A 16,968-nucleotide genomic window follows, 5' to 3' on the forward strand; every position below is an offset into this window, starting at 1 on the left:
ATACATGCACCCCAACATTCACTGCAGCACTATTTACAATAGCCAAGACATGAATGCAACCTAAATGTCCACTGACAGATGAATGGATAAAGAAGATGTGGTAACATATACACAGAGGACTATTACTCAGCCATAAAAAAGAATGAAATAATGCCATTTGCAGCAACAAGGATGGACCTAGAGATTATCATACTAAGTGAAGCAAGCCAGACAATGAAAGACAAATATGATATGCTGTTGCTTATATGTGGAATCTAAAAAAAAAAAAACAACGATACAAATGAACTTATATTCAAAATAGAAATAGACACACAGACATAGAAAATAAACTTGTGGTTACCAAAGGGGGAAGGGGTGGAGGGATAAATTAGGAGTTTGGGATTAACATATACACACTACTATATATAAAATAGATAACCAACAGGGACCTGCTATATAGCACAGGGAACTAAAATCAACATTTTTAAATAACCTATAAGGGAAAAGAATCTGAAAAAAAATATATGTATGTATAACTGAATCACTTTGCTGTACACCTGAAACTAACAAAACATTGTAAATCAACTATACTTCAATTTAAAAAAACGATTCTTGCTTTTTAAAAAAGACCTCTAAACAAACAAATGTGATACAACGTAAGTGTTATGCTAGAGGTATACACAAGGTACCCATGGGGAAAAAAAAATTCTAAAATGAAAGAAATGGACTGAAAAGGAATAAGTACCAGGGCTGTATGGAGGGGCATGAATATTTGTTAATAACAAATTATTCTACTTTATTCTATTCTATCCCACCAGACCTATATTATTACCAGTCTACTATACTTTTTTTTTTTTTTGCAGTACGCGGGCCTCTCACTGTTGTGGCCTCTCCTGTTGTGGAGCACAGGCTCCGGACACGCAGGCTCAGTGGCCATGGCTCACGGGCCCAGCCGCTCCGCGGCATGTGGGATCTTCCCGGACCGGGGCACGAACCCGTGTCCCCTGCATCGGCAGGCGGACTCTCAACCACTGCACCACCAGGGAAGCCCAAGTCTACTCTACTTTTAAAGGGAAAAAACTTAACCAGGAAAAAAATGTTTCTCTATCAAACAAAGATAATAAATATTAATTCCTCTTTCTCCATAGCATCTTACTCTTTTCCTTTTCCTTTGCACAACTGACAAAAATACATTTAATATCTGTCTCCCCTACTAAACTGTGAGCTCTGTGAAGGCAGGAACCATGTCTATTTTCTTCAAAACTGTGTGCCTAGTATCACACAATTAATTGTGTCCTAGAATCTAGGACATAACAGGAGCTTGACTCTCTGGGGAAAGAATAAATGAAAAGGCTGGAACATCATGGAAAACAATAGGGGAAATGCAGCTGCATAGCACAGCGAGATCAGCTCGGTGCTTTGCGTCCACGTAGAGGGTGGGATAAGGAGGGTGGGAGGGAGACACAAGAGGGAGGAGATATGGTGATATACGTATATGTATAGCTGATTCACTTTGTTATACAGCAGAAACCAACACACCATTGTAAAACAATTATACTCCAATAAAGATGTTAAAAAAAAATGAGGGGGCAGCAGCATCATTTTGGTAGAGCGGGTCAAGAGACCAGGCAAGCGCTGCCCAAGTAAGAAAGAACAGGAGGCGGCAACAGGCATCCTTGGAAAGAGCCAGGCCCCAGAGCATGTCATTAGGGTGCTAGAAAGGCACTGCGAACTTGTGGGAGCATCACCGGGGGAGCTTTCTGATGGGTCGGGCCTCCTTTTGACTTACCTTTTATTCCCGGAAGACCTGGTGCCCCTGGATCCCCCACGAGGCCTCTTGGCCCAGGATCCCCCATTTCTCCTGGATGTCCCTGCAGCCCAGGCAGCCCTGGATTACCTGAGGACGACAGGGAGGTTTTGCAGACACCCAGACGATATGAGTTTTGTGAAATGGGAAGGTCATCTATATTCTTAATCTATGGGTAACTGGGATACTGTTTTATTACTTTTTCTTTCTAGACCTCCTAACTTAATCTCAAGAGGAGAAAATACACTTGAGTGATTAAAGTTGCCAATTATGATTTGAAATGCTCACGATTCTGAATTGGCAAGAGGAGGAGCCGTTAAAATGTTGTGTTGAATGTGTGCTGTTTGGCTTAAGTCTAAAGGAGAATAGGAAACCAGCCTCCTGAATGGTAGGTGCACGAGGGAAGGTTGGAAAGGAGCTTTCCTCTGTCAGACCATCACTTTGTGCCTGGTATCTTCCTAGGTGCGTGACAGGCACTGTCTTCGTTCACTCCCAGACCAACTCAGTGATATTGGTCTATCTCCAACTTATAGGTGAGGAATAGTACATTTAAGTGACTTGTCCAAAGTCACAGGTTGGGGAAATGGCAGAGCCAGCTTCTTCCCCTACACCAAGAGATAGATGAGTGCCCGGGAACTCTCCAGGCTCCTTTCGAGGTACCTGGACACCCCGCTGGTCCAGAGGAGCCAGGCGGTCCTGGCCTTCCGGGTGGTCCTCCAGGTCCTTGAACACCGGGCAAGCCCTGCTCTCCAGGTGCTCCCAAATGTCCTAAAGAAAAAAGGACCAAACATCTGAGTAGTTGTAGTTGCTCTTCAAGGTGGTGAATCTAAAAACCTCCAACTTCAGCTCTTTCTTTTCTATTCTTACTTTTTTACATGTACAATTTTTCTGTTGAAAAGATAACATTAAGGAAAAATGGAAAACAAAACACCTATAATCCCACCAATTTAATATAGTGTTTCATGTGTATAACAAATGTGCAAATAAGGCCTACAATTTTATATTCTGATTTTTTAATTAGCTAGCATTGCATCATAAGTAATTTTCCAAGTTTGATATCGTTTTCCTAATTACTGTTTTTAAATAACCGGCTGATAGCTTATTGAGTTAACCCTAATTAAATTAATTAATCAAATTTTCTCTACTGTTGGCCATCCATGTTATTTCTAACTCTTGCTGTTATCCATAATGATCTTTATACATCTTTAATCAATTTTTTCTCCTATTAAATTATTTCCTCAGGAAAAATTCCTAGGAGTAGAATTTTTGGTTCTTTTTAATGCACTTTTAAATGCTCAAGGATTTTCAAGTAAATCACAGACATCGTGGAATTTCATCCCTAAATATTTCAGGAGGTAAGTCTGAAAAATAACATTTTCCTATGTGGCCAAAGTAACATTATCACAGCCAAGAAAATTAATAATGACCCTTCATATCATATAATCCTCCTTCCATATTTGAGTTTTCTCAATCGTCCCCTCAATGTCCTTCACAGCCAGTGAGTCCACACCAGGTCCCATTCCAGAACCACACATTACATCTGGTGGATACATCTATTAGGTTAAAAAAAACCTACTACAGTCCCCTTCTCAGGACAGTGACGTGCTGAAGAGAAAGGCCCAACTGTTCTGAGTCTTCTAGAACAGACCATTCAGCATTTGGTTCTTGACAGAGGTTGCCAAATGGTTTGGATAAATGCTCTACCAGCTCACAGCCCTACATGTCACCCACACACAGCCCCAAGACCATCATTTTATGTGCTCACTGAGGACTTTCTAATTTGTTGATTTGTTTTCTTGCTAATTTAGTAAGGATGAAATGATATTTCAGACTTCCTTTAAATTACATTTCTTTGATTACTAGAGAAGATGACTTCCCCATATGTTTATTTATAATGTATGACTTTAATTAATATCAATACAATTTATATTTGTAGGATAAACCAATAGTCTGTGCTGAAAATGACCAGTTGAATCTGCAAATAAAATATATGGTTCTGTATTTACAAACCCACGGGGGTCATAGTCACTATTTATTATAACACACAAGAGAAACAAGCCTATGTTAGTCTATACTTGTTCCCCATCAAATTTGAGATCTATGAGCTTCACTGTGTATTGTTTTCTTCATCCTGAAAATATTCCTGTGGTAAAGGGAAGGCAGCCTTTTCCCACCTCCAAATGAAGAAACTGAAATATTAAAGCCTTGCCTCTCCAATCACAGTTATATTAAGAACAGAACCTGTGAGTTAAGCTGTACTGTATTTTCTCTCTGAAATAGAGAAAAGGGAGGTAGAACTGAACCCAACACAATCATATAAAATCCCCTGAGACAGGCTGCAGATCTACGCCTTCTTGATAGGCTTGTTCACATTCAATGCAGCTTTTTTCAAGCCAATGGAAATTGCATGTTTAGGTAAACTCTGTGCTGGTGAATAACATATGATGCAATTTTAAAATTTTAAGCAAAAGCTATGGCATTTGGGAAAGGGAACCATTTAAACGGTGACAACCACAGGAGACCAGAGAAATTACACCAAGGTAAATTTTCTTGAAAAAGCCTACATATAAAATAACTCAGTTCTATGATTTTTAACTTACAATATTAGGTAATATCAAAGGTTTCCATTTTGGACTCTTTTTAGCTTATAAAATCTTACTATCTTAAAGGTTTACATAAAAATACCAGTAAGTGTGGAAAAATCTCTTCATGTTTTGCTGACTGCTGACGATGATGAATTACACTTTCCATTTGTGTAGCAATTTTTAGTTTATAAATTGCTTTCAAGGAATCTCATTTGATCCTCAGAACAACCTGTAATATGCATAGGGCCAGTTTACAGGTGAGGAAATAGCTCAAAGATGATAAGCAACTTGCCCAAGACCATATGCTCAGTGGTAAAGGAGGTTGACTTTGAACCAGTCATTTTCCTTTCTGAGACCTCCCTCTGGTACTTTTTATGAGCCTCCACAATGCTAACCTCAAAGCTATTTTCCCTTCCAAATGTACACGTAAGCTGTACATTTCAGTTAAAATATTATATTATCTAAATCTATTTGACCATGCCAGAGGTAAAGGACCCGTATGAAAGGGAGTGGGGAAGGAAGTTTTTGCCAGTGCAATAGCTTGTTTTCCTGTTAGACTTCCATTTTAGCAATCTTATGGTATAAAAACAAAGATTAATTCATTCTCCTTATTTTAAATGTTCCTTCCCAGTGTCCATAATTTACTGAATTGTGGATATTTATAGAGTGTAAAGACGACTCAAAATCTATAGGGCTTCCCTGGTGGCGCAGTGGTTGAGAGTCTGCCTGCAGATGCAGGGGACGCGGGTTCGTGCCCCGGTCCGGAAGGATCCCACATGCCGCGGAGCGGCTGGGCCCGTGAGCCATGGCCACTGAGCCTGTGCGTCCGGAGCCTGTGCTCCACAACGGGAGAGGCCACAGCAGTGAGAGACCCACGTACCACAAAAAAAAAAAAAAAAAAAATCTATAAAATTTCTGAAGTTAAAAATAATTTAAAAATTGATTTATTCTTTAAAGTAAATAAATAAAAATAAAGAAATAAAATTTCCCATAATACTTCTTCTCAGATATTCTTTCTGTTGTATGGAATGAAACATGGCCACTGCCAAAGAGAATTTTAAGGTAATACACAAAACTATTAATATGAGATATTTTAATTTACAGTGGACCCATCTAAATACAAGCCTGGCTTCTAACCTGTCCACTATCTGCTGAATGACATTGGGCATCACTTATTGAACCAATCATCTGTGGAGAAACAAATTCCTTCCAGGCAGTGGATATCCCTGTGCACAGAGCTTTGTACATTTGTCTGATTATTGACTTAAGATATATTCCTACACGTGGAATTACTAAGTAAAAGCATGTATATGTTTTGTCAGCTGTGGGTCGTCTACTGTAACGAGCCACAACCTCTACCGGAGAGCAGGAACTCACTGGAACATCACAATCTGTTCTGAGGGATTACACATCTATTGTTGCTGATAAATGAAGTGCTGTTTTGAAAGACTGAGATTTGTTGTTGATGATGACACTTTAGGTTTCTTTGGTTTGGTTTTGAGTAAACCAGATACTTAGTAAATGAGGTATTCAATCATAACTCAGCAACTGTACTCCTCAGGGCATTCACCTATGCTTTTCTTTTTTCTTTGGCCACACCATGAGGCTTGTGGGATCTTAGTTCCTTGACCAGGGATCGAACCCATGCGCCCTGCAGGGACGTGCAGAGTCCTAACCACTGGACCCCCAGGGAAGTCCCTCGCCTATGCTTTTCTGAGTAGGAAAGAAAGGGCTGGAGTGACAACCTGCAGCTGTAGTCAGCAAAGTGGTTATCGTTAATGTATCATTTTTAGTTATAGATTTGCAAAACAGTCCAAATTTTAATTGCTTGCAATAATCATTTTTGACCCTGCCAAAATCTGGGCATGCCTAGGGAAGTGTGTTGTTAACATCTTAGGTCATGGGAGCCATAGTGGAGAAAAGATGGTGAGTTGCTGGTGTATAATCCTGGTGTCCTCCTAGGCCAGTGTTTATACATAATCCTTCTGATCGGTATCTTAATGAGTGAAGGGGGGATATAATACTGATACAACCATTGCCAGCTAGGAAGATCAAGTAATGGCACTATTTTTCAAACCAAACTTACTCTTTTTTGTTTTAATAAGAAAAGTATGTAGCTATACCTGGATATCCAGGGCTACCTCGCTCACCCTTTGGACCAGGTAGGCCAAACTGACTTGCAGGTTCCCCTTTGTATCCTGTAAGTGATAAAATGCACATAACATTATTTAAGAGAGTTTAATTTTGCTCATACAAGTGACTTAATAACTTTCATGATACTTCCCTTTATAGTCTATCCTCAGTGTTCCAGGAGAGGATTTTTGAAACAATGCTTTTTTTTTTTTTCTTACATAAGAACAAATAGAAACATAGATGCAAGCTGTGATTTAAACACACACACACACACTATTTTATAGTTCATAACAGTCATAACTTCATAACTATAGATCTTAATAAGTTTAAATTTTCTAAAATAATTTCAAATTTAGGGATCTATTTAAGAAATTACTTGGCATTGAGTATCCTTATATTGTTTTTTAGAAACAGAAAGCAGAAACTGTCACTGTTTCAGCTGCTGCAATCACATTTCAAGCTCTCTTCAAGGAAGCTCAACTCGGTGTCCTTGTAAAAAACCGAAATCACAAGTCATCTTACTGATGACTTCACAAGAGATGGCACTTTGGAGGCCATTGTAGGCAGTGACCCCTACAGTCCCACAGAGCTGTTCCACACTGCTGCTGCATCCTTCTAGACACAAGGACTTACATTATAGCTGGGAACCAACTACAAATGGAGGACTCAAAATGGTATGGTAGGGAAGGGCAAGAAATTGATGGGATCACAAGAGAAGAAGAGAGCTAATTAGGCATGTTTTAAAGCATCTACACACACCCCTTTTAAGGGGTCCCACCCACACCTGTGGTAGGTTCTCTTCCACCTGACCCTACTCATAATTGTGGTTAATTGTTTGAAGGGTATGAATCTGGTCCATCCCAGGTCGGCCAGTCTTTCCTTTAGGAATTGTAATAAAAAGTAAGAACTTGAGGCCCTTGCCTATTGAGGCAGAAATCAAAAGCATTTTCACGACGTCCTAATATACAGCATGATCAAGTGCAATCCAAACACATCCAGAAAGGATACTGAATAGAGAGTGATAAAGCCAACTGGTAGGCAGGTAAGTAAAAAACAGACCACGGAGAAAAGTCACAAGAGAAAAATCCATGGATTTCCCAAGGGCTAGGTTCCTTCAGACTATGGTTCTGCAGAACTATCTTATCTGTGGGCTCCACGAGACAGCTTCTACTCCAAGTACCTTCACTGCATTTTGTTTCCTTGCAAACATGGCCAAATACAAGTAGGAAGGAAACAAGAAGAAATAGGTTTGTTCTTTGAGAGAGGCAAAGGGTCTATAATAAATGGACAGATGAGTAGAAGAGGACTGAGTTCTGAACACTGACTGAAGCTATAAAATGTCAAAATAAAATATGAAAACTTCCCTATTTGTAACTATTTCTAAAGAGAAGATCTAAGTTATTCTTTCTGAATAGATACATGTTCACAGTTCATTTTTTTCTTACAGCAATTATCATGTTATTTATGGAGTGTCTCTCAAAGCGTAAAGCATGTTTCACTGGTAGTAAGGGAGAAGATTTTTAGGTGGTTCACTAATTACTGTTTCTGATTTTAAAGTTATTTATTTTAATCTGTATTAAAATAAAATATAACTGTACCACAAGCCTGTGAATTCACAGAAAGTGAGATTAAGGCTAAGGTTAAAAAGGTGAATCATTTTAAAGTAGATTTAAAGAAAAATATTAACCCAATGGTACACAAAAATAGTAAAAATATTAAAGCTTTTGCGTAAACGCTGCAATTTAAGATGCCCTGGATTTGTTTGTTTGTCTGGATAAAGGGTTAACGAAACCTCTCTTTCTCTGAGGACATTTTTTACCTTGGGTTAACTTCCTGTTCCTATTTCTCTGGAAACCTGATAAAGGCAGAATGTAAGTTGTGTTACAAGGCAATACTGTCTTTGGCTCAAATTAAACTAAGGCCTGTGAGGCCAAATCCAGCCTGCAGCCTGTTGCAAAGAAAGTTTTATTGGAACACAGCTACAGCCCTTTGTTTGCACATTGTCTATGGCTGCTTTCATGCTGTGTGTGCTTTCATGCACAGCTGTTAGAGCAGAGACCACACAGCTGAAGATATTTATGACCTGGCCCTTTGAGAAAAACACATTTGCTGACCCTTGGCTTATGGTAAAAATAACTCAACTGTAAATTATGTGTGGCCCAGGAATTCTTAACTGAACTATTAGCACTTGGTGGGAAGTCACGGCTTTGGCCTTCTCTGTGTACCGTGACTCTTGTAACTGGGTCGCCAAAAGCTGTAGCTATGGAGTCCTTCAAAGAGATACTGGCTCCTATGGGGCACGGGGCCATGGACCACCAATGCGGATCTGTCTCCTGGCACCTGAGCTGTCATTTATAGAGCTGCAGTCACTAGGACAGCTGAGAGTACTCCCACCAAGGAGGAAATTATGCTATACCTGCAAGCATGCTGTTTTCTGTATGGCACCCTTAGATCTGAATGACAAATATAGATGATTTAGGTCTTGTCTGACTACCTAGTAGAGTCTAAAAAGAACTCTTGGAATGTTGCAGTTTGTTTGATATACTTCACTTTTCATGCCAGAGGTACTTGCTCACAATGCTACAAACACCCAGGACTATGAGCTTGATGGATGGCTGCTGTATCTCCAAACCATACCTTTAGGTCCTCTTGTACCATCAATTCCTGAAAGTCCAGGGGGCCCTGGAGAACCTGGCTCACCCTGATAGTTTAATGAAACAGAAATAAGATTGTAATTGAATTTCAAATACAAATGACACATGCTTGACATGATCCACTTATAATTTTCTAGAAAGAACTTGGTTTTTATAATTTGCAGTGGTAAAGAAAATTGGAAATGCATTGCAAGCATACTACTACATGCATCTAGGTTTGAAAAGTTGACGAAACTCTTCCAGAATTAGTGATACCAACAGGGGGCATCCAAATCTCAATACTTGATTGCAAAAGAGTAATTGCATCACATCACTTGAACTTTAAGTTTTGAATGAACAAATTGATATGAAACAAACTGTTACAATTTATACCCAAAACTTGAAAAATCTATTTCATTCCAAAAGATGGGTAGCAAAGTATATTATACATTTTCCAGAAATTAGGATGTAGGCTACTACATTTGTACTTCCTGGGTTCTCAAGGGGTATGTTGCTCATGACTGTAAAGATAAAGTATATTTACAGCAAAATCTACGATGTCTGCAATTGGATAGGAAAGCTTAGTAACCAGAATTTGGGTCATTTTTCAGATGACTCTTTGTGCTGGTAAACCAACAGTCCTCAGGCAAGTCTCTATGGAGCTGTTTAAACAAGGCTGGGGGTAGAATGTGGAGTAAGTGACTTGATCATTTATGTCACCGGAACCAGGCATAAGCACTGGCCAGAATTACAGTTACATCATGGCCTTCTAGAAGTTTCCATTCTTCCCCTGACCAACTCCTTACATTCTAAAAGCCAGTGAAGGACTGTGATGTACACTGGCAAAGTAAGATGACTTACGGGCATCCCGAGAGCAGAAAGGTATTATTATTTCTTTCCTTCCAAAACAGCAGTTGCTTACCTGGTCACCTGGAAATCCCGGAAAGCCAATGAGCCCTCTCAGCCCAGGTGAGCCTGGAGGGCCTGGGGGTCCAGGAAGGCCTGGCTGCCCTTGCCTCCCAGGCTCCCCTCTGTGAAATCCAGGTGGTCCACAGCTTCCTGGCTCTCCTTTCTTCCCTTGTATCCCAGGATGGCCTTTATCACCTGATGGGGTTAGAAGTGTTACAGACCTCTTGGAGGAAATCTCTTGAACTTTAGGGGATAGTTAAACTATCGTGACAGGTGATAGTTAGGCTGTGGGTCTTGGTCCTGCTTATAGGAGACGAAGCCATCTCCCAGGAACTGGGAGTCCTAATTCCTGCCCTAAGTTGCATCACAACGGGTTTCTGGCTTCCGTGACCTCATTGTAAAAGGAGCTGCCCAGGGCTTCCCTGGTGGCGCAGTGGTTAAGAGTCTGCCTGCTGATGCAGAGGACACGGGTTCGTGCCCCGGTCCGGGAAGATCCCACATGCCGCGGAGCGGCTGGGCCCGTGAGTCGTGGCCACTGAGCCTGTGCATCCGGAGCCTGTGCTCCACAACGGGAGAGGCCACGGCAGTGAGAGGCCTGCGTACCGCAACAACAACAACAAAAGAAGGAGCTGCCCGTGAAGAGACTCAAGACTACCCCGGGGGGAGTGAGCAGCATCACTTGCTTTATTTGTTTCGTTTTGTTTTGTTTTACGGTACGCGGGCCTCACTGTTGTGGCCTCTCCCGTTGCAGAGCACAGGCTCCGGATGCGCAGGCTCAGAGGCCACGGCTCACGGGCTCAGCCGCTCCGCGGCATGTGGGATCTTCCCGGACCGGGGCACGAACCCGCGTCCCCTGCATCGGCAGGCGGACCCTCAACCACTGCGCCACCAGGGAAGCCCACTTGCTTTATTTTAACATGCTCATTTTACAAATGAGGAAGGGCTTAACCAGAGGACTTAAAACATTTGTTCCCTAACTCGTTAAGGAGAGGGCCAACAAAAGAACCCAGGTCCCATTCAAATTAAGTCTAAACTGGGAAAAGAAAACACAAACGTGGTTGTCAAAATCCTTGCTCTGGGGTGTTTCTGAGGACCAGCAGCACAGGCAGCGAGGGGCTTGTTAGAAAGTCAGAGGCAGACCCGCCCCACACCTGCTGACTGAGCAGCTGTGTTTTAACAAGGGCCCCAAGGGATGCACACTGAAGGCTGTGTAGCACCCATTGAAACGATCTGGACAGTCACTGTGCTACTCATTTTAAGATCAGCCAGCAAAACCAGGAATACTTTAAACCTGGTACCAGTATTTCATGTATCTGTCTGGACTGATTCAAGTTTGGAATACCCAAATCTATAAACACATATGAACTACAGCTAAGTTCTAGCATGGAAAGAAAAGTACCATGAGGTTCTTTAGTGTATGTTTTTATTTTTATCTAAAGAATGACCTTTCCTAATCTCCGAATTACAGTTTTTTTTGGAAAGCTGTCTAATAGGCATGCTTGTTTGAATGACCTGTAAAGAAGTCAACTTATTTGATATGGTTAAAAAAACATAAGCATTTACCTTCTTCTCCTGGGAATCCACCATCTCCAGGAGGTCCAGGTTCCCCGGTTTCCCCCTTTTTCGAAATAATATCCATTTCTCCTTCATGTCCTGGGGGTCCTCTTGCTCCTTTAGATATTAATTATGTAAGAGCAAAACAAAAGGAAGCACCACACACGTGATTATGCTGTTACAGCTCCTCACGTCCAGTTTGCAAATCCCCATTTAACCTGCTAAACTGTATTTATGTTCATAGACTGCACGGTATCAACATTGTTGATTGACTTCCTAAAGGAAGGGCCATGCCTTTTACATTCCTTTCCCAACTTGTCCAGCAAAGGGGACCGGTGTACACTGAGGGCTCAGTGAATGTTTGCTAAATACAACCAAACTCGTCTCAGAGTCTTCAGTAAAAAGAGACAGGCTTGAAAAGTTCCAGGTCTAAAATACATCTCTGTTACATATATAAAATGGAATATTACTCAGCCATTAAAAAGAATGAAATAACGCCATTTTGCAGCAATATGGATGGACCTAGAGATCATACAAAGCAAGGTAAGTCAGAAAGAGAAAGAAAAATACCATGTGATAATCACTTATATGTGGATTCTAAAATACAAGACAAATGAACGTATCTATGAAATAGAAACAGACTCACAAACATAGAGAACAGACTTGCAGTTGCCAAGGGGAAAGAGTAGTGGGGGAGGCAAGGACTGGGAGGTTGGGATTAGCAGATGCAAACTGATATATATAGAATGGATAAACAGCGGGGTTCTACCATATAGCACAGGGAACTATAGTCAATATCCTGTGATAAAGCATAATGGAAAAGAATATGAAAAAGAATCTGTGTATAACTGAGTCGCTTTTGCTGTAGAGCAGAAATGAACACATTATAAATCAACTATACTTCAATAAAACTTTTTAAAACTACATCTCTTTATCCTGTAAATTTTGAATTGTCCATCTCATGTTTTCCAGTTCCTTATCTTCCCCTTCCTAACCAGCCTCCAATATTTTCCTTACATTAAAAGAACAGACACTTAACTTGGTTCTCCACATAGAGAAGTCTAAGAGGTAGGGAGGGTATACAATATTTCTCCTGATTTCTGCAAACACTATCCAGTTGTAGATGTGGGCTGGAGTGGGCTCATCTCAGCTTGATGAGAGCCACTTACTAACAAGTCAAGAAGTTTGTAAACTGGCTGTTAAACCATCGGTAGTTTTAAAATCAGTCATGTTGAGTGTATTTATGGTGGGAGTATTTACACCCTGGTAATCAGCAAACTGTAGTGTAGTAATCAGGGCATTTTTAAAAAACTTTATTTTAGAGAGCCAGCTTACCAGAACATCACTGGCATTAACCCAATTTTAAATATTTTTAGTGGGATAATTATATAGAACACAATAGCACAGCAAACATCACTTATCTAAGCTAACAGAGAATGACTCTGATTCCTTGATTCTACATAAATAATTTACAGGCTAGTAAAACAAAAAATAATAGTAGGATCAATCAACTAAAAATAATTTGAATTAAATAGGAGGCTACTTTCCCAAAGGGCTTTAAAGACAAAAACCTTGTTTCTAGAAATTGTGAAGCATTCATTCTTAACACTAGAAATGAAATCTTACCTTCACTCACCACAGCCTCATGGCTAAGAGATCAAAGTAAATATTTAACAGGGATGGGCACAGAACATTGACACCAGTGGTCTTGAAACTTTTTTTTAAAATAGTAACGGAAACTTTTCTTTAAATGAAGCTTGGGAGAGATGCAATTCACGGCCCAGATGAAAGCGGACTCATCTAGTTCAGCGGTCAGCAGACTACAGCCCACAGGCCAAATCCCACCTGCTGCCAGTTTTTATACAATCCATGAGCTGTGAATGACTTTCACGCTTTTAAATCATTGGGGGAGGGGACTCAAAATAAGAATAATACTTTATGACATGTGAAATTAAGTGAAGTTCAAGTTTCAGTGCCCATAAATAAAATGTTACCAGAACACAGCTATGTTTGTTTGTTTACGTGTTGTCTCAGGCTGCTTTTGTGCTACAAATGCTGAGCTGTGTAAGTTCGACAGAGACCGTATGACCTTAGCAAAAAAACTGTTTTTTTCATTTAGAAAAATTGAAGGAGGGTTTGGGGACCAGGAGTCCTGCCTGCACCCCCTTCCCAAAAGGTGAGAAGGTTTTCTGAAACCCAAAAGCTATAAGTCAAAGCCCTTGTTAATTTTTTTTCTATTAATAGAGCAATTCATTTGCCATAGTTATATGGGATAAGATTGGGAGGAAAGGAAAATACATTTTGTTTAAATCCTAAAACAAACACCATAGATTCAAAAGGCAGCAGAATCCAAGCTGCAGGATAGTTCCATTTTATTTTTTCAGGGATCATACTTATAGGTTCTGGTCAAACACTAAAAACGATCTATGCTGCATCGCTGTGCCATTAGCTGCGTTTACCTTTGTCACCTTTCACTCCTTGCTCTCCCAGGGAGCCGGGCCAACCCTGTTCTCCGTGTTCTCCCTTTCTGCCAGGGTGTCCGTCCGGGCCAGGTTTTCCTCTCTCTCCCGGAAAACCCAGGAAGCCGGGTAGCCCCTGGGGTCCTGAGGAGTAACATGAATTTTTAGGGAAAAGTTTTATAGGCTAGTACGGTTCCTAGATCTGCGTTCTTTGCCGTCCACGTGGAGGCGCGAACTCCCCCTAACTCTGAGCTTGTGCTGAAGGGAACAGTCACTACCAGCCTCTCGCCTGTAAGAGACAGTCTGTCCCATCCAAGCCTCAGTTTTCCCCCCCACAGATCTGAACTGCAGGCCTTTATGCTTCTGAGTCCAGATCCCACAAAGCTTTAAGAGAACTGGGCTTCCCTGGTGGCGCAGTGGTTGAGAGTCCGCCTGACGATGCAGGGGACACGGGTTCGAGCCCTGGTCCGGGAGGATCCCACATGCTGCGGAGCGGCTGGGCCCGTGAGCCACAGCTGCTGAGCCTGCGCTCTGGAGCCTGTGCTCCGCAGTGGGAAGCCACCGCAATGAGAAGCCTGCACACCACAATGAAAGGCAGTCCCCACTCTCCGCAACTAGGGAGGGCCCGCATGCAGCAATGGGGACCCAATGCAGCCAAAAATAAATAAATAAAATAAATAAATTTTAAAAAGAAAGAAGCAGAAGTTCAAAGATGTTGGTCTGGGCCTTGGCACACAGGTAGTGCCTAAAAAAAAAAATAGAGAACTGGATATTGGGGAGGGAGGGAGGGGGGTAGGGAGGGAGGGAGGGAGGGGGGTAGGGAGGGAGGGAGGGGGGTAGGGAGGGAGGGAGGGAGGGTGGAGGGAGGGAGGGTGGAGGGAGGGGCCCATCCAAAGTGGAAGCACATCAGCCCTGACCTCCCCCCTCCATCAGTACCACCCAGTCCTCCGGGCAGAAGTGTGTGTAGGTTCTGTGGACCTAACCCCTCCCCCCAACACTCCCATTTACCTAAACCAGAACACTCTGCCCCTGGAAATTACAATACAGAAGACAAGAAGAAGGGAGAAGTCACACAGGAAAGGACAAAGTCAAGATAATATACCAGTAAACTCCACAGTATGGTCACCTGTAATTGTCTTCACCTGGCAGTGGATTTCAGGTTTATAAAATGGCGGGGTGGGGGGGGAATAATGGAAAAGCAATACCCACCCTTTGGGCCTGGAAGACCAGGTAGCGCATCATCCCCACTGGGGCCTGGGACTCCCGGGGGCCCTGGGGGTCCATCTGCCCCTGGCCGTCCTGGGACTCCGGGGAGGCCCTTCATTCCAGCGGGTCCAGGAGGCCCCGTGTCCCCTTGTTGTCCTTTCCAACCTGGGGCACCTGTGACAAACCGCAGTGACAACAGTGTAGGAAGACTGAGAACTGGCTTCACACAGGGCAGGAAAAAAATCCATGGTAGCTTAAATTGTGTATCTGTGGCCAAGTAAACAATAATTATCAGCTAAAATCACAGTAGCGACTCTCCATCAGTCTAAGTATGTATTTTTCTGGCCGCTATAAAAAGAAAGGCAGATTACTTGAATAAATATTTCCCAGTTGAGATGCATTATAAAGTCTTTTAAAATGGAAAATGGATAAGGGTAAAGAATTTATATTTACTCTTAGGTGGGGAGAGGGTGGGAACTAATAGAAGAAAACATTCCAGGTGCTTCTTAAAGCTACAGCCAAGTGAATTTTGGTCAAGCTGTTCATTTGTAATGAGAGAATTATAGGAATCAACAACGTCATCTAGAATTACTGGTGATTAAAAACAAAGCTGTAGTGGCAGGGTTTGCTCCAATCTCGTTTTGATCCTTTGAGAGGGTGTATTCTTGGATTTGGATAAGCACAGCAGAATTTAAATAACAGGTGACAATCTGGATGGTGAAATAAAGATCATATTGGAAACAGCCCCCCAGCACCTTGTGTTGAGAGACACTTTCTCATGGGTCTCTGATGTCTTGCTGGGTATTCCAAGAACAGAGGGTCCTGACCCATCCTCACTCCAGCTATTTCTCAAGGTTGTGTTGGCAGCGAGCAGCCTGACAGATATAGTGCCTCCCCCAGTAAGCAAAGCAAGCTGTCTTGCAGGTTAATGTATAGCTGTTGTATCCCAGGCTCAGAAACTGCAACCCACCATGTGTGCGGCATCCACTAGCCCCTCTTATATCACCCCAGAGACACTTGGGTGACACAAGGAAATGACACAAACCAACATGAAACTCCTGCTACTTGCGGTGCCGTAAATAATCAAATCCTTTGTTTCTGACCCAAGAATCTTGCTTCTGCCAGCAGCCGTAAAAGAGCAACAGGTGAGCTTATTCCTCTGTAAGTAGGGTAAACCCCACACCTGTCACAGTTCTTGACACTTGCCGACACTTACCTGGACTTCCTGGAGCTCCAGGGAGCCCTGGTGGCCCAGGTCTCCCTGGAGCGCCTCTTTCACAGGAATGGCCGGGTGGACCTGGGATCCCTGGAAACCCAGCACTTCCCTCTCTCCCTTTGGGACCTTTGAGACCCGGGAATCCGGGCATGCCAGCTGGCCCTGAAATGACACAGTTCATCTGTGACATTGAGGGCATAACACTACATAGACGGCCTACAGTAGTATTCATGTATATCAATACTGGAGGTAAACATTTTGATCCCGGCTCTGGGCTCCAATGAGCTAAGCCTCTGAATGGATTTTCTTATCATAGATGATAGCTCCAAGTACACGGTAAAACCATGCATTGCTAAGAGAATGACTTGATAAGGTTATGCAGACAATGTAGAAGTTGCTTATGCAAATTAAAAATCCATGCAGTTCTTCCTGATTTCCATTAACCTCTAACATTGCGGCAGGCTTTACACCAAACCACCACAATGCT

General features: G+C 42.1%; 1 protein-coding gene across 1 annotated transcript in view; it reads right to left on the reverse strand.

The window, feature by feature from the left end:
* COL4A4 (collagen type IV alpha 4 chain) overlaps positions 1–16,968 on the reverse strand; it is a 131,033-nt gene that overhangs the window by 25,266 nt on the left and 88,799 nt on the right. The window contains exons 28-36 of the mRNA XM_065880183.1: positions 16,482–16,643; positions 15,269–15,439; positions 14,060–14,203; positions 11,610–11,717; positions 10,060–10,241; positions 9,142–9,205; positions 6,495–6,569; positions 2,447–2,554; positions 1,769–1,876 (exon numbers count right to left, since the gene is read on the reverse strand). Of these exons, the coding sequence (XP_065736255.1) occupies positions 1,769–1,876; positions 2,447–2,554; positions 6,495–6,569; positions 9,142–9,205; positions 10,060–10,241; positions 11,610–11,717; positions 14,060–14,203; positions 15,269–15,439; positions 16,482–16,643 (1,122 nt within the window). The remainder of the gene's footprint in view (positions 1–1,768; positions 1,877–2,446; positions 2,555–6,494; positions 6,570–9,141; positions 9,206–10,059; positions 10,242–11,609; positions 11,718–14,059; positions 14,204–15,268; positions 15,440–16,481; positions 16,644–16,968) is intronic.

This window comes from Phocoena phocoena, chromosome 7 (genome assembly GCF_963924675.1).
Source record: "Phocoena phocoena chromosome 7, mPhoPho1.1, whole genome shotgun sequence".
In the NCBI taxonomy this organism is placed as follows: Eukaryota; Metazoa; Chordata; class Mammalia; order Artiodactyla; family Phocoenidae; genus Phocoena; species Phocoena phocoena.